Here is a 26,194-nt window from a genome sequence, read left to right as displayed (position 1 = left end):
AAAAACAAACAAACAAACAAACAAGCAAAAAACAAAAACAAAAAACAAAAAAAAAACAATAATACTAATTGTAATCAACAAATTGAATTGAGCAGTTATAATGATATAACACATCATGTAGTATTCAAATAGATGTTTACTTATATATTAATGCACTTCTTGATCATGTGTCTGCGTGGATAACTAACTTTAACTTATATTTTTTGTTTTGATTATATGCGTAAACTAACTGATGGAATGATGATGGATTTGTTGTTTCTTATTCGTCTTCATCCTCCTATTGCTATGCTATTATTATCATTGTTGTTATTATCATCATCATTATTTTATCAGTGTTGCTGTTGTGGTTGATGCAGGCAGGACCTGTTGAGGGTGTTTGTGCAGTCAGCTCTGCAGAGTGTGACATGAGGACAGACACTGGCCCAGCCCAGCTGATGACTGTGTGCTGTTTGCCTGACAACTTTCACATCCCCTTCGCGTCTACATCCGCGGCTTGAGCACTCACCCGTGATCCCTATAAAGCTACCCGTGCAAAATAATGCATTTTTGTCAGTCAATCTTGTATCTGTGCGATGTATTTTCCAGTAACAGTTTTCATTTTTACAATATATTTGTTGATATGATGCGATAGGATTCGACATCTACCCCGTATAGTTCCATCAGGGCGTAGGGGCGGAAGGATATAGGCGTTGTGAGTAGCTATAAAACCCTCTGTTCTTTGTTTAAGGAAAAATTGCCGTTATTTCCCGAAGAAACAGTACGGACGTGAGTGTCACACACCCTTGGAGAAAATTTGTTTGTAAGTAGAGCTTCATCATACTGCGGCATTTGATTTATATTTGTGATGAGTCAATCCGAATGTTAGTGTTGGTACTGTACGAACGCACGTATTTTGTTTTGGTAACAACGCTGCTGTCGATAGCTAACGTCTTCACCAGCCTACGTTTGTGGCCTACATTTCTCAGTAAAACCTAGCTAATTCGGTAAAGCAGTTTTACAACGCCAGCAAATATGATATGTTACTTGTAACTCAGGTTGTTATCGTTAATTTAGTTAACTGACAATATCACAAATGATTATCGCTAAGCTACTCATCCAGCGTTAGCTAAAGCTACTATCTTTTGGAAGAGCCGGCTAGCTTTACGACGTCAGCTAGCTGTTAGCTTAGCTGGCAGTGGGCCAATATAAATTTGAAACAGCTGTCTTGTGTTTACTGAATCGTCGATTGAACATTGGCTAACTGTGCGAGCACCGTTTTATTGTAACGACGCTAGGTTTATTGTTGTCAGTTCAATGTTCAGTTTAGTTAAGATGGTCAAGAACGAGTAATGGTTTTTTAAATTTTTGGGGGGCCGAAATGAGTCTTTATTAATTAGCTAGCAGTGACTTGCGAGAACAGTGAACCCCACCCATATTTTTAAAGCGAGTAGACGTGAAGGCCGCTAGGTCAAATGTTTGACCGACATAATGGTTAACGTGAGTGTTTTGTTCAGATAAACAAGCAGTTTGGACGTCAGCAGCCAACTGTCCTTTCTGGGAGGAACTCTGTTGTCACCAGCCTCCACACAATGATGTGTTACCAGAAACACTCAGCTGCTGCGAATTATTGGCTGCCATTACTATGGCGTGTATACAATGAGTGCATAAATACTTTCAATACTATTTTAAATGTTTTATTTTCATTCCACAGTGTCACAATGCAGATCTTTGTGAAGACCTTGACTGGCAAGACCATCACTTTGGAGGTTGAGCCAAGTGACACCATTGAGAATGTCAAGGCCAAGATCCAGGACAAGGAGGGTATCCCTCCTGACCAGCAGCGTCTGATCTTTGCTGGCAAACAGCTGGAAGATGGCCGCACCCTCTCAGACTACAACATCCAGAAGGAGTCCACCCTCCATCTTGTGCTCCGTCTCAGGGGAGGCATGCAAATCTTCGTGAAGACGCTGACTGGCAAGACCATCACTCTGGAGGTTGAGCCAAGTGACACCATTGAGAACGTCAAGGCTAAGATCCAGGACAAGGAGGGTATCCCCCCTGACCAGCAGCGTCTGATCTTCGCCGGCAAACAGCTGGAAGATGGCCGCACCCTCTCAGACTACAACATCCAGAAGGAGTCCACCCTCCATCTTGTGCTCCGTCTCAGGGGAGGCATGCAGATCTTCGTGAAGACCTTGACTGGCAAGACCATCACCCTGGAGGTTGAGCCAAGTGACACCATTGAGAACGTCAAGGCCAAGATCCAGGACAAGGAGGGTATCCCCCCTGACCAGCAGCGTCTGATCTTCGCCGGCAAACAGCTGGAAGATGGCCGCACCCTTTCCGACTACAACATCCAGAAGGAGTCCACCCTTCACCTGGTTCTGCGTCTCCGTGGTGGAAACTGAGCAGCTGCAGCTCTCAAGTGTCTGATTATTCCACACCACTCACTTATAGCTTTTAATTTCCATTCTGATCTTGCTATCAGTCATGCTTTTAAGTTCCAATAAAAGTTGAGCATTCCAGATGATCATTTTGTCTGTCTTTAATTAGGCCTTAATCATCTTCATGTTTGTGGCTTTAACTAATACTGAACATAGTTTAGCACTCGGGTCCCAACACTTTTGAGTTTGACATCAGTAATAGTTTATGCACATTTGGAGTGGCAATATTAGAATTAGGTTAAGATAATTGGTGTCATTGTAAGTGTAACAACAGTCTCCTCATTGCTGTCTCAACATGGCTTTAAAAGCAGACCCATGAAAACCACTCTAACTTGTAAAATGACTATCACCCAATTTAATACGAAGTAATGTTGATGATTGGCCCATTATTCCCAATAGTTACCATAACTGACTTTTTAACTCAGGTAAATTCCCCAGTTAATCATAGTTAATCCTATTAATCTACAATACACAAAAAACGCAAAAGCAGGTTTTCTTCTACTACAATCTTGTCAGCCCAACCAGGTCAGCAGGTTTGTTTGGCTTAAGTGGTAAAAATACAGATGAATGTTTCTTGTTATTGTTATGGTTACCTAAGGTCTATTTGCTTTTCAACCACAAGGTGTCACTGTAGATCATAATATGCTATATACTTCCAATGAGTTCACATCACAGCAGAAAAAAACCTGGTTATAACAGTAATGCTATCATACCAATGAACATGTTGCTGCCTGGATCTTGTAGTAACGTACTGAAACATAGTCTGCAATTGACTTGTTATTTTGAACATTACTATATTATGAGGATCTGATATAATCTACTGCAGTATTAGACAAAAACAAACAAAAGATTCAAAGAGATTTTCATTGCTATTTTATTACATTTTGAGAGCTTCTCACTCATGTTTTATGTACATAAACCATGATGTAAATCACAATCTCTACCATGCTTAAGATGTTCACAGACAAGCAAGAGGCATAAGTAAGCAAAAATATCCAATAGAATAATAAACAAATCATGATCAGCAATATTGATGCCTTGGTCTAAAACATGTTCACAGCAGATTAATGCCTTTATCAAGATATTTTGGTTGTTTCTTTTTAACTATAATTACTAAAAGAAGTGAGGCTTCCTAAAGCACCTCTGTGTTCAGCACTACTCCTGTGGGCTAAGATGGTCTGATTGCTGAGATACTCTCAGGAAGCCACACCCAGGTTAAGTAGGGGACTTAATAGTATAATAATAATTCATGTGATTAAATGGCAATTTAAAGAGGAGAAAGAGAGAGGTCACTCTTCCATTTGAAGTACTGCAGACATGTATGCTACAGTATTTAAACCATTGTTCAAGCTCTCAAAAATTAAGCTAAGCTGACATAGAGATAGGCAGATGGAAAGTAATAATCATAACGCTTCTACACTATGCATCTGCCCTGTGCGTCTGTGTTTTGGGGGTTGCCTGAGTTCTCTTAAGCTGACAGAATTAAAAAATAAATTCTCTCCTGTCTGTTTACAGAATGGCCTCCCTATAGGAGTTACCAAACTGAGTGTGTGCGTTTCGATAAAAGTCTCTGTGTATCTCAGGTGTCAGGTTATTGGGGGGGTGAAGTCTATGTCGCTTGGGGTAGAAACCAGACTCGTCACAGTCTGACTCCACCCGGATGCTGATGTGGGGCAGAGGCTGGCATGGCGGCAGGACTGGTGAAGAGTCTCCGGGGGCAAGGCTCATCTGGGAGTGGGCGGGTGAGGGGGGGCAGATCTTCAGGTGCAGAGTAATGCTGAGGAACAGTGGCGGAACCACTCAGGTTACACTTTCTCTCCATCTCTCTCACACACACATACACACAAACTCCAAAATATACAGGGGAGCCAAGTGCCACAGTGGGAGACGTGAAACTTTGAGATGCAGTCTCTTAAATTGTCTTCTCATTCTTTTACGATTAAATGTGCTACATGTAGAATTTTAAATCATTGCCATGTATATCTGTCATAGATAAAAGAGACCATCAACAACACTGTGTGTCACTGTGTCACATTTCACTGGGTGTCTGCTGACAATGCTTCAGGCTGTATTCTAACGGGATATTGCTTTATGGCACAAAACAGGAGCTGTTCTTCAAGTGCAAATGGAGTTAAACAAATGGCCATAGTACCTCAGCTGTGAGGAAATAATAATAAGTAGCCACAGTCTCCTTGAAACTGTAAACAAAATGGTTTATGGGAAATGTGGTCTTAGCTTTGAGAAATAAAAGCACAAACTACCAGTGTGAGATGGAGGCTGCTAATTTCCCCCATCACCAAATATCACAATTTGACAGTAATATGCTGCATGTCTAAATATGTTACACATAGCACATTTAATAATTCACCAAAGTTTTGCAAATCCCTTCATATATCCCTTTAGAACATTTATTTATGTAGTTATTTATTGGTAAAGCCAATCATCTTAATTATATTATCATGACTGCAAAACATCATGACAAAGAATTTAATTGAACTATTTTACTGTTCCAAATATACTGTAGATTAGTACAATACAGAGGTTACTATTAAATCAAAAGCTAAATTCTGGAATCTAATTTAAAAAACAAAAACAAAACAAAACAAAAAACAAATGATGAAGAGCTATTGTTTTTGTTTGATTTCTGAATATTTAATAAGCTCGGTCAGCTCAGGAGTGGGGTTGACCATGCGGTTATGAATCATTCTCATACATCTCAACCTTTCTCTGAAAAGCAATGCAGGAGAACAGTGCAGAAGAGTGGGTGACACGTGTTAACACAGGACAACAGCCATGCAAGGACAGCCGTGACATGCACATGAAGAGCTGTGAAATGTTATGCGATATCTGAGTGCTGTCTGGTTGGCCCAAGCAGTGAGTTGATTCACACTTAAGCGTTTAGACGATTCTGTTAATATGAACACTTGAGAAGACAGAGGACAAAATTAAAAGGAAATTAGTATCTTCAAAAGAAACAACCAAAATCTTACTGTCGCTAAAGCCTAGTGCATGTATTTAGTAGAGTGGCAGGCAAAATCGAGAGTTTTAAGGTCGTTTTTTGAGGAGACATTTGGACTCACAGTAAACAGTGAGACACACTGAACAACATGAGAGTTATGATGCTGCCCTCAGTGACCAGAAGCTGGGAGAAACACGGAAAGCATGACTGATCCACCATCACTATCTGTGCCGGCAGTGATGCAGATTTTTAAACATGTGAACAGTGGCCCACTTACAGTCCTCTGGCAACTATCGTCCCATGCATGATTACAAAGAAAATGCCTCTCTGACAACCTCATCATAGTTTTCTAAAGATAAATACCTAAAGAACCTTGGTTTTAAAGGGATAGTTCACCCGTTTACATGTTATACTATTTTACCTCTGGCCTAGATGTTCTGTAGAACAGCAGTGGTGCTATCTTCCTCTTATTGTTACTGAGTGCTGGATACTGGGTGGATGCTCCAAATGCTAACTGTTAACTTCCTTCCATTGAGGTGGACTTCCCTCCAGCTAATACTCTTAAAAATAGTCAATGTAATCAACCCAAAGAAGGCTTAACATCACTTGACAAATTTTACTCCTAGAAACTAAAATGCACATATAACTACCGCATGCATTTCAATGATAATTTTACTCAAATTACTGTTCCACATAACAGCTAGGAGAGAAGTGAACTATTATCACTTTTTTTTCAAAATGGGTAAACTGTCCCTTTAGAGGCAAAAGTCACAAGAATACTTAAACAACAAATATGAGAATAATGTGATGAAGTTTTGGCTTTAAATACTGAGGGAGTAAGGGTTTAACCTTTCACTTTAAGTTGTGGTATTGACAATGCCAGAGAGGACAGTGCATTTCAGAAAATTCCTGCAATACTGTACCTCTAAGCTAGACAATAAGCAAAATCGTGGAAAAAAACATGCACAGAGAAAGCAAAACCACCAATCTGCAATCCTTTCATGCCCACACTAAGGGGGCGCTTTTCTTGAGGACGCAGATCCAAGTACCCATCAATAATGTTAATACAAACACAGAACATAACATTTTGAACAAGAGAGATGAGTGTGATTATAATATTTAGTCTAGATATGCCAAAATCTACAACAATTAAAATACAGAAAGAGTATGTGACTACTAGAGGTGGTATTCAATGAAAGGATAGTCCTATTTATCATTTAGTGGTATAGAACAGAATATGTACAACTCCAAGAATATTTGCATGACAATTGGCACTGTACACAGTACACTCTATGCATAAAGTGTACTGTGTACAGCACAGCTATATGTATGCAAATAGTATCAGCAAAAAATAAATTATCTACAGCTAAAAAAGTATCTACAACCATGTCCAACATAAATGTAAGAACGTGATAATGCAGCGGCTGCAAACTTGGCAAAGTGATCTTAAATATTTGACAAAGGCATGTTGTCTCAGCCCTTCTCTATGCTCTTGTGTTGTGTTGTTGTGCATTTAGTTGGAGGTATTGTCTGGAAGTGGTGGTGTTCTCCCAGGCAGAGTGTGTGTCGGGTGGGGAGATCAGATCACTGTAGGGCACGTGCAGTTTGAGCACACAGTACCTGTTGTCTAGCTCGTCTTGATCGGAAGCGACTGTCGAGTAAGGGTTTGTCTCCTGTAAGCAGAAACACACACAGAGAAACACACAGAAACACAGAGACAAAAACAAGCAAGCATACATAGGCAATAGAAAGACATGCACAAATCAGCGCAAACACAAACACAGAGACAAAAAAAAAGATTGTGAAACCTTCAGATACACAGAGGCAATGTCAAAAATATATTTTCTATATCTGGTGCGCGTTCACATTCAAGAATGAGAGGAGGTTCTGGACCAATCACATTCCTACAATGCAATTACTTTTACATTTAACTAGTAACAATTTTTGATATGTTTATGGTGCAACAGTGGCTATGTTTACTTGCATATCAAAAATGAGATTATCATGCCATTGAGGTAATAATGTGAGCAAGCCAGACCCCATGTAAACACCAAACACTTATTATATTCATGTCAATGTAGCCATCATTTTGAAGTACTCAGATATTATGTACTCTAAATGTCCACACATTTATGTACTCTAAATACAACATCGCAAAATGGAAATTAATTTAAAAATTCTTTGATATGTCATGGCTATTTAATTAAAAACATGCCAACAAGTTTCAGCCACCTGAAATGCTGAAATTTATTATGCATACAGATTGCATGTTTGTTTGTTTGTTTTTGTCTGTTTGTTTTTTTGAGAAATATAGTTTGTGTTTTTCTTTTAAGATGGTTTATGACATTATAACTGTGCTCCGCTGCAAAAAGCATGCTTCACTGTCATCCCCCTCTTGTAGTTATGATCATGCTGGCACCACTTACATAAAACCATGCACTTACATACTGCAGTGAATGGAAAAAGTGAAGGTTGCAAAAATTGATACTGACGATAATGATAATGAAGGTTTAATGGTCTCTTGCAAGTTGAACACAGCTACCATTTAGCAAATAAACCAGTGGAGTAGTCAAATTATATAATCATATAAATGGCTTACTGAGACATTCACCCTACTCACACTATATCCAATACTGTCGCATTATTGTGCACATATGAACAAAGCCAGAGGTTATTTAATTAAAATATGCACATAGTCAATTCATGGTCATGGGTAGTGTCTAGTATAAGCTCTGCCAACACTCCATCTGCTTTACTCTGACATAATGACATAATAAATACAGATAAATACACAGGGTGGCTTGAACTGACACAGTAACCACAAAAAAGGGAAAGGGTTACGATACTCACAATCAGAGGTTTGGTTTTGGGTGGGAGAGTTAGCAGAGGTGAGGCCTGGCTCTATGGCCTCCATGGGAATCGCCACTTGGGGAGGGAGGGAGCTCTTGGACTGAGTGACAGAGAGAGGAACTGGTCGGCATGCAAAATGAGCGATCTAGTGTGAAGCTGCCTCTGGTTGTCTTAAAGGGATGGGAAACTAAAATGTGTAATTTTTTATTGAAATTTTTTTTATTACTATCACCATGTGTAAAAGTCATCATAAAACTGTCAAACGAGCAGTATTGCTGGGGATTAAGAAGTTACACTCGCGTGTAAGAGAACACAACTGCAGTTTTTATTCCTAACAATGAATTTGCAGCCACGAGATAAGTGTACTGTATTCTTAAAATATTTCAAGGCCACAATTTACTAATTTGTGGGCCTTGAAATATTTTTTTTCTTGTCATTGCACCTTCTTCTCATTGCACCTCATTGCTCTGGACACCAATCATGGTCATGGACTTTCTCACATTAACGCTACTACTTCAACCCTAAAAAATGTATATTTTTAGTAAGTGAAGCAATGTTAAGTAGGAAAACATTTGCCAACATATTGTCACAGCTAATTCCAACAAGCGAGACATTTTCACAACAGTAGGTTGGTTTTCCCAGACTTCCCTGACAATAATTTTACTTTAGTAGAAAGTAGTCGCTAAACCTCTGCTTTGTTATAGTTGTTGACTTTCAGGAAAATAGTACTCAAGAATAACATGAAATAATAAAATCCCCATGTTGGCTGGGATTCCCATCCCTTTAATTAGAATCGTCAACCGGAGGTCATCACTGTCCGTAAATCAGCGGCAATCAGGGGCAACTTCACTTTTTGTGTTTTTGGTAAGGATTGATCTTTGAATCTAACAGAATGGGCATGACTTGCTAAAGTGTAGGAACACACTGGAAGAGGTAGGGAGATACACGATGAGGATGAACAGACAGATAGACAAAGGACAATAGACTGTAGTAAGTGTTATACAGTGCCTTTTCAGCAACACTGTGGGACAGAGAGGAGAAACAGATTAGTCCGAGATAACAAACCCAGGAATGACACACCTACAGATGGAGTGACACACACATTAATACACGGTAATCTGAAAGACAACATATCCAGACACTGGGCTGGAACAAAAGTCACGTTCCTGTTCCTGCCGTGTGTATCCATCTTTCTCTCACCTCCTCGTCGCTCTCTGTCTCGGCCGCCTTCTTCTCTTTCTTCTTCTTCTTCTCATCCTCCTTCTTCTTCTTGTCTTTATCCGGCAGGATGTCATCCAGCCAGGCTAAGTCATGCTGTGAGAACATCAGATCCAGCATCTTCCGCACCACCATCAGACCCAGAATCTACACAATGTAGGAATCAAGAAAATATCACTCATCAGGCTCTGTCTCTCCTTCTCAGAGCATAGAGTGAGAAAAAAGAAATCATGGCAACCAAAAAAACCTTTATAGGCCTTTTTCACAGGAGCTGTTTTGACATTTTGACGTGGAAAAAAAAAAAAAAAAAAAAAAAAAAAAAAAAAAAAAAAACAGGTAAACATAGATGTTACTAATGAAATTAAATAAGAGCCAGGGCTCTTAATTAATATTGAATTTATATGGTTTCTGTATAAAAGGTTAGGTTACGACAGTCAGACAGAGATGCACTTTCTTTTAACCACTTCAAAAGATCATACAACATTTTTCAGATGGGCAATGTAGCTTATTAAAATTAAAAACTCATAATAATGCTTGGCATGTTGATGGCCCTGATGCACACTAACTCTCATAAACACACACGCTCTCTCTCTCTCACCATGACCGGGAAGACAATGGCCAGGAAAGTAGACTTGAGAATCCAGAGCACAGCCAGACAGACTATCTGGACGAGGGTGAAGAGATGGACGCGTCTCAGAGGAACGTGACGCAGGAAGGAGAAGTCAGGCTGGTGTTTGGCTGGCATCAGATACAGCTTGATACGCTCCCAGAACTGTAACACAAAGACAAAGGTCAGCCTTCTAACACACATCACACACCAGGTAGCAATACATGGCTTACTAACATGTTACAGTGTTTTTACTTTTTCCAGTAATGAGAGGTGAAATGAGCTACTATTTCATTTTCAGAGGTAACATTACCACACTGAAAACACTGAAAACATACTTGATTCCTGCATATTGAAAAATTATTTTGCCTTTTCCAGGGTATTTATCCTTCTTTAGTTACAGATATTGTGACGTACCATAGCAGAATTACCCATATCATGATACCATCATTATCGTGGGTAAAATATCATGATTGCATCGTATCACCAGTTCCCCAGTGATTCCCCCCATCTTGTTCCCAAGTATTTGAGGAGAAATGACTGAGTTTTTTTTTAAGTAAGAGAAGGCATTTTTTCAGCGAGGGGGGTTGACAAATTTCAACTACAATTTTGAGAAACACTCCCAACACCGATACACATGCACAAACAACAGCTCATCTACCTGGATGCCACTCAGTGAGGCCACTCCCATGTAGAGAAACACTCCATAGAGGACAGGCATGGGGATGTACTGGATAAAAGAGTAGAGCCGTTAAAATACATCACTGCAGCTTATTTTACAGTGTAAAACAATATTTGATGTATTTGATGATGAACTTCCCACTATGTTGTTCCCTGTCCAGGCATGACTGTCATTCCAGTAACTAACCTTAAGGATGGGAGCCAGGAAGACTGAGACTCCAGTCAGAAGAAACACCATTGTGCCCGTCAATCTCTGCTCACTAGATATCAAGAACAATATGTCATTATGTGCAAAATACACTCAAAGACACACACGCTCACACAGTCACAATGGTCTTACCGGACCCCAAGGAACTGAGGCTGTTCACCGGGAGCGCTGGACTCACTCTCCATCTTCAGAGAGTCGATGTGGGCGATGGAGATGACAGTGGCTGCTACATACCAGGGCAGCCCCATGAAGGAACACACAGCCATCAGTATCCCCACCCAGAACAGGTCTAAGTGGTAGCCGCAACCTTTCTGCAGTGGGGTAAAGAGGTATTGGAGAGAAAAAGAGTGCAAATCTATCCATGATTCTCAAACGTTCATTCATTCATTAACTTTATTAAGGTAGTTGAAATGTGGGCCAACACTGGCTGAGGGAGATTTTCAAAGACTGTTCATCATCAGAGTTTTAAAATGGTAAATTACATAATACAGGTAACGACTGAATCAAAAAGTGGATTTTGCAAAGTATACTGAGCCTAAATTCATGAAATTTAGTCTATATTTATATAAACAGAACTAGATATTCTCAACCCAAACTTAACAGTGAGAATGACAGCCTGAGGTGACCTGAAAACCATTTCAGCTTGGGTTGGGCCCTTTTTCTGTGGACAACAATGATCAGCTATATGGGCAGCAGGACATAACAGTCTTGCTGAAAAGTGAGCATGTATCTCTGTAAGAGCAGACATTATAGGAAGTATATTGTCTTTATATTAGTCTCTAAATGGCCACTACATTCTGCTATATTTTCAGGAGTCAAGACTGATCCTTAAGAGTGGTCCACTTTGGGAATGTCAATTGTGTATTACACAAATATAGGTGCTAAGTTTTCACTTCATGCTTTTTCATAAATAAATCCTTGCAACTTCACCGAAGCTATGGTGTTTTCGGCTTAAATTTTTTTATTTTCTCCTTAATAATCAGGGCAGTAGTTCTACAGCAGCAGCCTAGATTACCAACCAGATTTTAATCAGGTCAGGTTTTCAAAATGCTGCCAACCTGTGTGCTTGTTTTGGGTTCTGGCACAGAAGATGCAGACTCAGGCCTGGAATTTGTGTGCCAAGCATTCAAGCAGTCTTTTCAAGAACACAGGATTTCATGAGTGATGACGTGATATCTGATCTAATTGGAGAAAGGCCATGGTTGCCAAACCTTAAGTTTATTTTCCTTGCGGTTGACGATGACAGCACTAATCTGCTGGTCCATGAAGATGAGGATGGTGACCAGGAGAGCCGGGACAAAGCTGGCCAGGTACATCCACCATGGGTTCTTACCAAACGGCATCACTATCCAGCCACGGTCTGAACGTGTGGGCTGCACACACACACACAAACACACAATGTTGAAAAATTTGCATGTGTGCAGACAAAGATACAGATTAAAGAACACCCCCACACAAAGTACCACGTGCTTATACACTGGCAGTAGGGCAGATAATGTATTTAAAGACATGAAATCATGCATGCGCATGCAGACATCCTACTGTGAACACATGCACAAACAAAAACACATTTTAAAATGACAGCAATATGAAACAATTAGAGTATATTACTAGTCTATGATTACAATTGCATCATGCAGTGGAAAAGAAAAAGAACACATAATTTAGTTGGAAATTAAATACCTTGAACTCTGTTGGAACAATTAGTTTGGGTGTGTCTAACCCCATCAACATATCCAGACCCACAAAGGACATGATTGACATGAAGATGGCAAAATCACTGATTAGCTTCCTCAGCTACAGGCCCACCAACAAACCATACATTAAGAGACAGGTAGACAAACAATTACAAAAACATGGATGAAAAGGAAGGAGGGAGACATCCTCAAAGACAAAAATGAACATGGAGTTTCAGATAAACAGACACAAGAAAAAGGTGTTACACAAGGAAATGAGGACAAGAGAAAAGAGAAGCAATGTTACAAAGAATCAAAGCAACGCTAAAGCCATGTAACAGCAAAAGGTTGTGATTAAATAAGAGCAGAAGCTTTGTCCTCATGAAAGGAGATGCATCCCAGTGGTGATGCACAAGGTCTCAGGAATAAATGGGAAAGATTTCAGAGGTGTTTTTGGGAAGAGTGGACCTTGAGCTCAGTAGGCACATGCAGCTTGGGTGTGTCCAGGTCCAGCAGGTAGTCCAACCCACAGAAGATCAGGATGGAAATGATGATGGCGAAGTCACTGATCAGGGTACGAAACTGGAGCACACATTGGGAGAACAGAGGGCAGAGGGGTGGGGGGAATGCAGGAGAGGATATTTAAATAAGGAGAACAGAGGAGACTGAGAAGGTGAGATAAGGGGGTGGCTGGGGAGAGAAGATCCAGACTAGGAACAAGGATGGAACTGGGGTTTGATTGATTTGGATTTTTGAGGGTAAATCCTGATATGAAGTGACACCCTGTTATTTATTACATATATCATATCTTTGAATATAGCAATTTTTCAGGCATGCTGTCAGTGTTTACCAAAATGTCATTCATTTCACTCTTGCCAAGGTCTTTTAAAGGCCCTGAAACAGCATTCAGTCCATCACTTAGACACTGAAACTCTCTGCTGAAAGCCTAACAAATGGAAAACTGAGGCAGGTTTGTGGCAGGTTCTGCAATCATGAACCTGCTCAGTAAACTTCTTATATATTTGTAATAATATGATATGCTGTGGTCAGGAATAAACTTACAGTAGCAGTGGACAATTTGTAATTGAAAGACTAATATACTATAGGCCTGAAATACCGGTAAACCTGTATTTTGGTCTAAACCCAGACAGAACACATCTTATCATTCAGATGTATCATGAAGCATAAGTGAAGTATTGCTTAGGAAAGTTCTTAACTGAGTGAAAGGACCTGGAAGTATCTAAGTGGCAGCCATGACAAGAGCTGGTCCAATTCTCTAAATGTTAAGAAGAGGTGCTTCAATGCTTTCTTTTCTATCTCCTTTAGCACTGGGCCACTGGAATCTCACAGATCTTTTCATGCAGTCATACTAATTGGGATTCATGTTCTTAAATATGAGTGGACAGGAGGGTGAGCATGAGCAACCATCCTTTTTTATTTCAATTTCAACCTTGATAATGAAGTGATATTGTTCGCCATGTTCATGTTTATATAACCTGCATGAAACAACACAGTAAGAACGTACAGGGTCAAGCATCTAAGATGTGTTCTGTGTAATCCATTTCTGGAGTCTGACCAGGGCAGACCCACATCAGTAACATCCACTGTCACATAATTACATAGCCTGGTGGAAGTGCAGTGGCATTCTGTTAGCACCGTGGTTGTCCTTTCCTAAGTCTTAATGGATTCTCCGCCACATCTTTCAAATCAAGGAAAAGTGGTTAGGAAAGGATAATAGGATGTTTTTTTTTTTGTTTTTGTTTTTGACTATTCAACCATAGGCTAAATATGGATTTTTTTCTGCCTCAACTTGTTGGTCATTGTCAGTCCCTCTTACCTTGGTTGGGAAGTAGCGGCTGGACTTGAACTTCTTGAGAGAAACAGTCATGGAGTATGTGCCGAAGAAAAGGATGAAGGACATGAGGGCAAGGTCAGGGACGAACTTACAGGAGTTCCCCATCAGGGCACCGCCATACTTCTGGCACTCTTTCTTACTCAGCTGACTCCAGTCCACATCTGTCAAGTTGAACTACATCGACAGACCGGGGGAGAGGGAGGAGAGCGGAGGAAGAGAGGGAAAGGTGTGGGATTGAGAGGCGAAGATGTAGTGTTGGGAGAAGGAGAGGCAGGGTCCGAAAAAGGGAAGCAAGATACGGAGGGAGTGGAGAAGTAGCACAAAGAGAAAAAAAAAACAAGCGATAACAAAAGAAGAGAAAATACAGAATAACATAGAATGGGAGCCACATTGCCGATCCATTAGCATTATACAGCAGACTCTTGACTAAATTCCCCTAATTTCAGCCAGTCACTCTTCAACCGTCCTTCTGCGGGATCTCAACTTTTCTGACTGATGGGTGAAAAGCAAATGTGCATCTAAATTGCATGTGGTGAAAATAAATTAACCATGAGCCTCTTTATTTTCATTCACTTACCAGCAGAGTCATGTTATCATCTCCTAGTGGAGCTGAAACATTCAAGCCCAGCAAAAATGCTAGAGAGCAAAAACACAAAGAGAAAACAGAGAAAAATAAATGACGGAATGATGTTTTAGATGACAAGTAAAAAAAAAAAAAAAAATCCATTGTAGTGTTGTATATGAGCACAAACAGAATTAAAGAGAGACATACAAGATAAAGTATATGTATATGTTGCTGACCAGTGCTGGAGTGGAAGGATGTAACTTCATTTATTATAATATAATGAAGTTGCATTATCCCAAAAGACTTAATTGAGACATGCATACACTGAACTGTCTACCAGGTCCAGATACTCACATGGTCAGACAGCATCCAGAAACAATGTGGAAACAGACAGGACACACAAATCATCACAGAGTACCAAATAGCTGATATCACAGAGTCATTCATTTAATCTAGATAAATATTTTCTTCCTCAAACGCAGAATTTTAGGTGGATTTAAAAACCTCGTCTTTTCCTACCAATCTCACAATGTTCAAGTCATTTCTTTGATTTTACTGCACATGTAATACCATGAGTACCCAAAAGTGATACAAAATGGTTGAAATTTTCCCAAAAATCTATTAATAGTCTCTGGTATCCTACAGTGTCAATATACATCAGATATTTCAAGGTGACGCAAAAATGACCAAAATGTTGTCAGAGATTTGGGTCACTACTACCTTAAAGGACCATATCAGTGATTTTGAATGTTTGACCCATTTACGACAGTTTACCCACCTTTTACATTGCAATAGTCCAAGGATTAGCAGAAATGTGAAGTATACATTTTGTAGATAATTTGCTAAACATGCAAATCCACTGGTATGGTCCTTTAATTCATTTGTACAGTAAGACATTTGTCATTTGTCACTATGGATCATCTCTCTCAAGACATTCCAGCTATCACTTCCTTTGTGAGAGGAACAATTTCCATCCAGTAATTACAAGCCACTGAGTTCAGTCATATTTCATCAAAACAATTTCGCAGAGAACAAAAAAGCAAAAAAGAGAAAAAGAGAAAAAATGAAAATTTGAAGACTCACCTTGGTCTGGAGCGATGCATTCACACTTGTAGGCTGTGATGTAATCTGGCTTGAAGCCACGGTTGATTGGGTAGTAGTTGAAGGTTCCTACCTATGGAGGGCAATAGATATTTTTTAGGATCGATATTATTTTAGCTTTTGAATCAATTTACAAGTCTTTTTGTGTGAGTGTGTGTGAGTGTGTATGAGAGAGAGAAATAATTTAGGAATCAGGAACAGGGCATTTTTATGTTCAGCCACATGACAGAATGCTACCCACCATCTTCTTAAGGGCGTCAGAGATGAATATAAAAGAGATGAGGCTGGAGAAACCCTCCTCGGTGAAGCGGGTCATGTACTTGATGATGTAGCTGGCGTCTGTGACCACCAGCAGCAGACACTGTATACAAGAGTGCAGCCCGATCCACAGACGTAGCTCCATGTAGTCTATGTTATTGTTCCTGTGAACCACACAGCAAGATAAAAACAGGGTGTGGAAGTTGAAATCTGGTAGAAAACAGTCAGAAATGCCTACATGACTTGTTGACTTGTGCACAAACTAATTTACATGATTCGTGCCTTGCTGTGTTATGAAGCAGCACCGTGTGTACAACACCTCTTCTCTTAACAGTTGCACTGTGTATGTGTACCTGCACGTGTGTGTGTGTGTGTGTGTGTCTTACTTGCTGAATTCATACAACAGTTTTTCAAAGATGAGAATGGGTCCTGTAGAGCTGAGAATGATGAGAGGTTGACCTCCAAATATGCAGAAGACCATCCCTGCTAAAGCCGTGCCGAGGAAACTCTCCATCACACCCTGAGAGAACAGCAGGGGACCGTCAGAGATATAAGCACTGAGCATCACATCGCATTATCTTTCAACATTGTTTTTCTCTAGACAGGCTGCGTTCTTTTGTTACCTGGTAGTTGTCAGTGGCATCTCCTAACAGCCCTCCAAAGGTGATGGCATTGGTGATGCAGCCCAGGTAGATGAAGAGCACAGCAGAGACGGACTGGATATGGAAGCCATCATAGATATCACTGCAAAACCAGGGTATCTTCCTTTTGATATCCAGCCATAATCCACCACAGAACCTGTCAAAACCCATACAGCGCATCTGTTACACTACAGAGCCAGGATAAAAACACTTCTTCAGGAATTCTTCAGTGCTTTTATAACTAAGATAAAAGCAGGTATCCTCCCATACCTCCCAGTGAATACCAGTTCCTCTCCAAGCTCATGTGGGGCTGGAAGCTCCTCATCCTCTCCTCCACCTGCCCCCCCAGCCGAGCCATTCATCTGACCCAGCTCGTTCAGGTTCAACACTGACTTCCTGTGGGAGAGAGGAAAGGGATTAAGGGGTCAGATGAGGTATTCACCAAGATGAAGTCCAATGGTGTACGCAAAGTCACATATACTTACAGGACCATAGCAGTCCCACATAGCAAAATTGGTCTGGCCCAATTCTGGCCCACATAATGCACTTACACTCGGCCGACATACCGCAAAGAATGACGGCCCTTTGGTGGCCCAGATCTCATTTGCCAGAGCTGGCCCATGTATGGGTCAGCTCTGGCCCATACATGGGCCAGCTGCGGACACACTGCTGGTCCTGTTCTGGCCCCGAACAGTTTCTGCACTGGCACCAGATGTCAGCCTCAAGTATACCTTAATCAAGCCATGTAATAACCACACATGCCCTATTTGGCCCAGATTAAAAATGACTCAACAACGGTGGTACAATTATACAAATGACTTGTATTTATTTTGATATGGAACATGTTCTAAATAACAAGCAATTCATATTAAATGAGAATTCAGTATGAATTGAACATTCAACATTCCACATATGAATGAACACTGACTGCCTATGGCATCACTCCATGTACAAGGTAAACAGAATTTCAACATACAGGGTAGCAACACTATGTAACTTTGACCGCTAACCCTGGCTTCCAGACTTAAGGATGCACATTCATACTGTTACAATTGGCCGTATAGTTCAATGTTTCTTGCATTATCCAATGTATTACATAGTTCAGGGCAGCTTGGCTGCTAAGCAGAGGACAGACACAGCAGGAGCCAGATGTACTTTCTCTATCTTGTTATTTAGGTCTGTTGCATTAGATACACGCCCAGTCAACATTCACACACATAGCATCACACATTCCAGAAACAAGGCATGGACAGTGGTTGGCCTGTCCATGTCCGGGTAACTGGCCAATTATTCTCGGTTGCGTTTAAGTCCAACCTATGTACGGGGCAGGCCCAAGCCCAAGAACATAAATGTGTATCATTTCCTGATATCGACACTCATTCTGACTGAGATCCTGCGGGAGCTCTGTCACACTGAGACCAGCGCTGCCTTGCTTTATATGTGACCATAATAAATATTGCATCAGAAAATTGAAGACTGACTCCGGTCTGTTCTTGGGCTTTCAACAAAAGAATCGGGAGCTAACAATACTTGCATAAAACAGCAATTTTAGTAAAACCGGGTCATATTTTACAGAGAAAATGTCCTTTGGTTTTCCCTCTGATGTCGTGCGACTGTGCTGCCTCAACTCTGTGGTTCACGGAGGTTCCTACAAGCTGCATGTACGCTGCCTGCCAACTGAAGCAGCAGCTACAGCATCGGGACGACCGCGGGTCGGTTGCTGGTGACAGAACCCACAGAATACTGTTACAACACATAACAGCTTGCAGGGATATATGTGCACTGTGTGTTAAGTCACAAAGTTATTCCTTAATCAGCAATATTAAGAAACTGTACAAGTGGATATAATAAGACCGTAAACATACCTTCTCTTTTCTCTCATTTGCTCAAAGTAGCGCGCTCCAAAGTAAACCAGTGTTGCCAACTCCTCAGTAAGGAAAGTAGCTATTGGCTGTCCTAAAAGTCGCTAGAAGTCGCCAAATGATTGTAATGGACGCTGTAGGAGATGAATAACGTCGTGGGAGAAACAAAAAGTGAGTAAAAAACACCCTAACACCCCACTTTTAGAACTACAAACGGCGGCTTTGCGCATGCGCGATTCATCTGCTTCCTGGCCGCGGAGTGTTGGGTCTCCTCCCTACTCCTCTCCTGACTGCAGCTGCCTGCGACTGCCGTGCGCGGCTCGAGGCTGTGACCATCTGTGAGGACTCTGGCGCGGGGGTCCAGAGCATCTGGTTTGAGTTTAAATTTGAACAAATGTGAATTACTCCCACTGTATCCTTGCAATGACGTTCATGTAATGTCCATTCCAGTAAAAAAATGAAGTAAAATACTTAGGTATAAATTTGATTAAGGATGGTAAATTAAGGGAAAGCAACAATTTTCATGAAAAACTAGAAAAAATGAAAAAAACCTTAAATCAGTGGCTAAAGAGAGATCTTACCATTTTTGGTCGAAATATATTGTCAAAAGCCGAGGGCATTTCAAAGCTGGTTTATCCAAGTCAATCTTTATATATTGCTCCTCCAAACATTAAAAAAGCTAATTCTATAATATACAATTTCATATGGAGAAACAAAACACATTATATCAAAAAATCACAGCTGGTTAAAGATAGCAACAAGGGAGGATTAAAAACATTAGACTTTGAGTCAATGGTGGGAATGTTCAGAATAAATTGGATAAAAGCCTTTCTGTCACAAAGTGAATCAGTATGGTTTCATATCCCCAAAAATATATTCAAAAAAATAGGAGGACTTGAATTTTTGTTAAAATGTGACTATGAAATCACAAAACTGCCTGTTAAATTATCTGAATTTCATAAGCAAATTCTACACTACTGGAAAATGTTATTTGCCCACAATTTTAGTCCACATGGCTCCACCTTATGGAACAACAGAACAATCTCAGTAAATAGGAAAACTCTATTCAAGCAGAGTTGGTATGATAAGAAAATAATATTTGTAGCTGACCTGTTGGATAACCATGGTTCATACATGACATTAGATTCCTTTAATGAAAAATTTAATATGCAGTGTTCTTACAGAGAATATAGTAAAGTATGTAAAGCAATACCAGTTCCCCTAATTCAGTTAATTCAAAACACACTCTTACATTCAAAAATAAGGATAAAATTACCAGACATTCAAATTGGACAAATTAAAATTAGTGATAAAAAGTGTAATAATAAAGTAATACAGAATATGTTTAAAGGTTTTTTTTTTCATGACCATGAAAAAGCTATAAACATTAAAACAAGTGAAAGTAATTTAAAAGTCTCAAACAAGTATATTAAATATTTAAAAGAACCAATCACCCCAAAAGCAAAAGAGTTACAATTCAAAATTATAAACGGCTATTATCCAGCTGCAGAAATACTAAAGAAAAGATTTGGATTTGAGGTGGAACCATGTTGTTTTTGTCATGCAGATAGTGAAACTATTGAACATCTTTTTTTTTCTTGTCCAGTGGTAACACAATTCTGGAAAAATTTATTGGAATGGTTAAGTAATAAAATAGAAAACATCATACCATATAACAAACAACAAATTCTTTTATTTAAAGATAATGTTTCTTCAAATACAACAGATTTGGTTAATATTATTATAATTTTGGGCAAATATCATATCCACACATGTAAATGGAAAAATAAAGAACCTTCAGTAGTCTGGTTTAAAAATGAGTTAAACAAATACTTTGCTTCCTTAAGACTACTAACACATTCATATGAAAAAATTAACAAGGTGATGGAAATGGCAATGCAGTATAATGTATATAATAGCGAAGAGTCTCACTGAGAAAAAGTGCCTTGTTTATATATTTAGATATATATTTTTTTATTCTGTATTATTTCTTTTATTTATATATTTTGTACAAGCCTTGTAAATTTTATTTTATTTGAGATGTCTTGATGTGAGATAAGAATGCAACTATGTTTCCTGTTGTGAGATTATGTGAATTTCAATTGTTAATAAAGTTTGGGAAAAAAAAAAAACTCTGGCGCGGGGGAGGGGCTCGCGGCAGCACCCGCTGCTCGCTGAGAACAGGAACTGCAGAGGAACGATACGTGCTTTCATGTCAGTTTCCAAAATACCAGAAAGTCCCCAATAACACCAGGAAAAGTCGCTAGATTTGTCGCTAGTCGCTTTTAACAAAAAAAAGTCGCCATGGGGAGTTGGAAAGTCGCCAGATTTAGCGAGAAAGTCGCCAAGTTGGCAACACTGAAGTAAACATTCAATTCTGTGCGCGGGATTTACAACAGGAAGCAGCTACAGCCAATGAGAGCACAGGAAACGGAGTCACATGTTGAGAGTTGGCCAATGAGAGCGAAGGACACAGCCTGACACGTTCAGTGGCGACCGAGCGGTGGTTTTATTGGTTGGCTGTCAGGGAAACATCACGACCAATCAGCGGACAGTCTTTCAGGAATCAGGCAGTGAACGTTTTCTTTTAATATAAATAATACATTTAATATATGATATTTCTCAACACAAAAACACGAAGTTGTCCTTGATAACTCAACAATAAGGTTAAGGCCATCAGTTTTAATTATTAGGCTACTCATTCGATTCTGAGAAATAAAGTTTTTTTTTTTTTGTCAGTTTTGAAGCTCATTGTGTTGTGGATGTGTTTATCATTTTAAATTAACTTATTACTGTAAACTCTGAAAGACTCAACTGATTTAGGAGTGTATATGTATTTTGGGGTGGTGATGTGTGAGACAAGGTAGAAAAACATTTGAAAGGTAAGACTTAACAGTTCTTTATTTGTACAGAACCTATGTGCGTCAGTTAATATAAGACAGATCTGGGCCACATAAACCCAACCACAATCGGCCCACATGTGGCATGCCGTCACATAAACAGTGCCATCAATTCCAGACCTGGCCCACATCCGGTTAACATACCACTTGCCATGCCAGCAGTAGCCCAGCAGTGCCGCCTTAATACCGGATCCGGGCCAGACCCATCTGCTATGTGGGGTGATTTTGAAGGTTTCACAACATACAATCAAAATCCCTTGATCATAATTATTAGCTGAAACACCCACCTTATAATATCATCCCTCTGCGGCTAACAAACTCCTCACCATTCATAAATCACAGAACTGATAATTAGCTGTGTAAAGCAAATGTTTCCACAGGGACTATTTTCCAGCGCAGAGACCATTTCACTCCACCTACTTTCAAGTCATCAAAACACAACAGTGCTGCTGCTTTTAGGAAAACTAATGTGGATAATGTGATTCTAAAATATAACTGCTTGCTTTAGGAAAAGATTAGCAGTAACATGAAGTAGCCTATATACATTTTGTAGATATTATGCTGAACATGCCGAATCACTGGTGTGCGCCTTTAAATGCAATTGAAGGTCTGTACCTCATTTCTGCTGATGGAACTTTCTTGGGAGGCTCGATGCGTATTTTTGGGTCCCATTCCCCAGGAGGGAGGACAATCACCTCATCCAGAAACTCATCAACACCTGCGATCAGGTCTTCACGGTCCCTTGCTTTATATGCCACGTCACTGAACAACTGAGAGGAGACAGACAGGTAATAAATAATACACATACAGAAGAATAAATTAATATTGGACGTGTGTTCCAGGTGAGTCTGTGAGTGTGTGCAGATATGTTGTCCATGTATATGTGTTCAGGGGTTGGAGTCAAATAACTTACTTCATCCACCATGAGTGTAGCAATAGCTCTTCCAATCTCATTGTATGATTTGGTTTTGCCATGTGGACCCAGCAAGATAAAGAGAAACCTGTCAGAACAGAAAGTTGACAGCTTAATAGATGTGCACATGCACACTTACACACACATGCACACATGTGCACCCAGGAAAGACAGCACAGGCACTCACCTGGTTGGGACAGGGACCTCAGTGAGGCCTCCCAGAGTCGTGGCTTGAGCCAAACGCACAAAGGAAACAAACGGTTTGTCCAGGAAATCCACTTCACCAATTAGGACATTGGACGCCTCAGCGTCTCGAGGAATCTTCTTCATAAACTTATTCTTCAGCTGTCAGAACAGACAGGAAGAGAAAAAGACAGAAAAAAAAGGAGAATAAGAGTCAAAATCGCAAGTTGGAGGCATCTTACATTGTAGCTGACCTTTTCATGCCACAACTACTGATGCATGTCATTAGCAGATGATACTTTGTGGTAATGACTAATGAGATGTGAGCTGGTGGTGCGAAAATGATTGTTGTTATGGGAGACAAAAAATGGCATGGGGTTTTATTCAAATGGAACGACAAATGATTTAAACTACAATAAAACCTGTGATGCCAGACTGCATCTCAAACTTATGCTTGTCCATTTGAGAAAATATTTCCTGAAGTCAAGAATTTCTATAGGGGAGCTGCAAAAAACCCTAAAAGTGATCCCTTTATCTTGTATCATTTCATGTCAAGTCTCTTGTACCATGGTGACCGCTCACTTAGCAGCATTAAGGAGGTGAATGAAATAATAGCCTTATAAATAAAATAAAAGTCTAATCAACACTATTATGATGACTTAAGGATCTTTCCAAATTTGTAGATTTATCTAAGGAAATGTACATGACGTAAGTATTTTTTTGTGCAACTCCAGTTTAAAGTCACTTTTAAAGAAAGCTGGAGGTATAAAACTTAAAGAGTTTTTGTGTATCTGGGCACTTGACTTGTTTGCCTTGAACCAGCCTGTCCTCTTGCACATGCTCATCCATGACACACCGCTATCTTTCTCATTATAGCAAAAATTGCTTGACTCTTCTTTGTGCAAGCTCAGAGTAATCAACATTTACATATACAATCTTAATCTTAACACCATGATGAAGCTCTTTTGGTTCACCCCTTCCTTCGTCCTCACCAAGAGGCACGTGGGAATGGAGTGGCTGGTGCTTAATTTTAAAATCTCTCCATAATCTGTTAATGCTGCTTTGAGAGTCAATTCACCAACTGGTCCTCTCTCACTCCTCCCAAACTCAATGATCCTTAAACAACCCCATAAACAACACATCTGAATCTCAAGTTCGATGAGCAAATTTAAGAATAAAGTTCACTCCTGTTGCCATTGTCTGATCCATGCAGGGCGTAACTAATTGCTTAGTTTATCTTTATGCCACAGTTCCCATCTTGTGACATTTTTGCCCTTACTGTTAAAGTTTTCAAGTGTTAAAATACGTACTTTACATGTTTATTTTTAAAACCAACACAAGGTGCTGCATGGGTGATAATTAAAGAATGTAAAAGGAAAAGCAAATAAAAAAATGTTAAAATAGAAAACAAAAAACACAAAGCTACAGACAGAATTCTGCACAATAAAGTGCTAATGATGGATTTAGCAAGCTTGAGTAGGTATTAGGTTTAACTGTAATTTGGAACATAAAATGGTGCAAGTTGGTGTATCTGGTCATTTTCGGCCAAAGTCTTAATGTAAAAACCAAATCAGGTTCTACTTATATGAGAGAGAGTCAAAGAGAAAAAGATGACACTGAGAAATTAACCATACATATCCAGTGTGTTTAAGTGAGGCGCATATCTGCAGGAGAAATGTATGGATGTACTTTTGTGGCTGTTTATGTGTGGATGCATGTGTGCTTATGTTCATATCACTTGTGGTTAGACGCCAGACCGCTGCAGCCTGTGTGAATAAGGAACTGAACTAGACTCCGAGTCTCCTGCTTGCTTCATTCCCTTCTTGCTTCTAGGCCCTTCACCTTAACGACACACACCACTGCTGCTGGTTAACAATGAAATCAGCAAAACAAAAGCTCAGGTCTTTGCTTATTAGCACACATCAAAAGAAAAGCGAGTGACTCACACTGGAGATGTAATATTCTCTAATCTCTTAGTGTTTGACAATGGGAGAAATATTCAAACAATTACACTGACACACACACAAAAAAGAAAGAAGTGTAGAAAATTATAAAAAACAATACCATCATGAACACATAGGCCTACACATAAACACTTTCATGCACTTTCATGCAAGCATGCAAACCAAACAGTCTATGGTGCAAACACATACACACATGCATGCACACAGTCTCATACAATTTTAGCAAATTCCCAGCTCAGCTAGTAGGCTTCATGGATTATAAGGATTAATTGCTCTGAAACCTTTGTATACCCTCACATAAAACAAGACTCAGCCTCTTCTCACACAAAACAGATATCCAAATATATATTTAAAAAAAGATAATAATAATAATAATAGTAACAATAGTAATCTTTTTTTTCTTTAACCAAGTAGTTTTGATGGCTAAAGTTGCTAAAGTAGCCAACAAGCTACCATTCATTAGCATGCGTGAAGGGAAATAGTTACATGACACGGACGCAGTCTCCTTCACAAGTGTAAATGCTGATATATGTATTGCATTTTTGGTTCAGAAACACTGACATTTCCATATATTTGTTGGTTTGAAGAAAGGAAAATGACATTTTACTCTGGTGACTGGGGTGTAAAGCCTTATTATGCCACCCACCAAGTTCTGGGCAAGACACACCCACCAGCACTGTGACTGACATGTCATGAAATATGTTGGCCTGTTGCTTATTGGTGACAACAGGCTTGACATAAACCCTCACCCCACCAGAACCCTGACCTTAACCAAGTGGGTGCATCATGCCCAGAATTCTGGTGGGTTTCATAACAACGCAGCAGGCGTCCAGAAACAATGTCAGCTAGCTTATATTTGTTCAAATTCAGCAAACACATATACAGAATGTCAATATGTTGTTGAAATTATGGCTGTTGACCTTCTCCCAAACTCTTGCTGATACATAGCTTATATATGATTTACATTCTGCAGGGCATCTGCAGGGGACTATCCAAAGAATGTGTGATATATATATATATATATATTATTATTATTTTATTTTTTTTTTTTATGGAGCAGCACAGGACCCTTTGATGAAGTCATCAACTGATCAAAACCAAAGGGCCACAGCATCGCATAATTAAAATCTGATCAAAATTAAGGGGTATTCCATAGAAAAACTTTGATTAACTTTCTTATAAGTGTGGAACGTATCACTGTGTTACATTTCTTCCCCTGTCTTTGTTTATTAGACACCAGCCTCATCTCCTTGTAATTCAAAGAGATGTAGACCCATGCACTTGACACCTACACCCACAAGCACCCACAAATGCACAGATACACACACAC

At 39.7% G+C, this 26,194-nt stretch overlaps 2 protein-coding genes across 4 annotated transcripts in view; one reads left to right on the top strand and one right to left on the bottom strand.

Moving 5' to 3' along the window:
* Positions 1–646: 646 nt before the first annotated feature.
* Positions 647–2,509, top strand: ubc (ubiquitin C). Its single transcript, XM_030064582.1, has 2 exons — positions 647–799; positions 1,691–2,509. Exon 2 carries the CDS (start codon positions 1,698–1,700, stop codon positions 2,385–2,387), a length of 690 nt encoding a protein of 229 aa, XP_029920442.1. The 5' UTR covers positions 647–799; positions 1,691–1,697; the 3' UTR covers positions 2,388–2,509.
* A 764-nt stretch (positions 2,510–3,273) lies between these two features.
* The window catches only part of slc4a5b (solute carrier family 4 member 5b), a 36,474-nt gene continuing 13,553 nt past the window's right edge, over positions 3,274–26,194 (bottom strand). The window contains exons 9-28 of one of the 3 annotated variants that reach the window (XM_030064578.1): positions 22,905–23,062; positions 22,718–22,805; positions 22,420–22,574; positions 17,313–17,438; positions 17,025–17,199; positions 16,788–16,921; positions 16,385–16,565; positions 16,126–16,216; positions 15,055–15,113; positions 14,460–14,651; positions 13,091–13,204; positions 12,630–12,743; positions 12,158–12,319; positions 11,079–11,257; positions 10,926–10,998; positions 10,719–10,787; positions 10,049–10,222; positions 9,433–9,597; positions 7,003–7,055; positions 3,274–4,200 (exon numbers count right to left, since the gene is read on the bottom strand). In XM_030064578.1, the coding sequence (XP_029920438.1) occupies positions 3,933–4,200; positions 7,003–7,055; positions 9,433–9,597; positions 10,049–10,222; positions 10,719–10,787; positions 10,926–10,998; positions 11,079–11,257; positions 12,158–12,319; positions 12,630–12,743; positions 13,091–13,204; positions 14,460–14,651; positions 15,055–15,113; positions 16,126–16,216; positions 16,385–16,565; positions 16,788–16,921; positions 17,025–17,199; positions 17,313–17,438; positions 22,420–22,574; positions 22,718–22,805; positions 22,905–23,062 (2,730 nt within the window). In that variant the 3' untranslated portion in view covers positions 3,274–3,932. The remainder of the gene's footprint in view (positions 4,201–7,002; positions 7,056–9,432; positions 9,598–10,048; positions 10,223–10,718; positions 10,788–10,925; positions 10,999–11,078; positions 11,258–12,157; positions 12,320–12,629; positions 12,744–13,090; positions 13,205–14,459; positions 14,652–15,054; positions 15,114–16,125; positions 16,217–16,384; positions 16,566–16,787; positions 16,922–17,024; positions 17,200–17,312; positions 17,439–22,419; positions 22,575–22,717; positions 22,806–22,904; positions 23,063–26,194) is intronic. The other 2 variants (XM_030064580.1, XM_030064579.1) reach the window with 2 other exon arrangements.

This window comes from Myripristis murdjan, chromosome 12, assembly GCF_902150065.1.
Source record: "Myripristis murdjan chromosome 12, fMyrMur1.1, whole genome shotgun sequence".
NCBI lineage: Eukaryota > Metazoa > Chordata > Actinopteri > Holocentriformes > Holocentridae > Myripristis > Myripristis murdjan.
This window is presented reverse-complemented; position numbering and strand designations above follow the sequence as displayed.

What these genes read in the sequence shown, in the direction of transcription:
- ubc (XM_030064582.1), top strand. Translation starts at nt 1,698, where the DNA reads ATGCAGATCTTTGTGAAGACCTTGACTGGCAAGACCATCACTTTGGAG.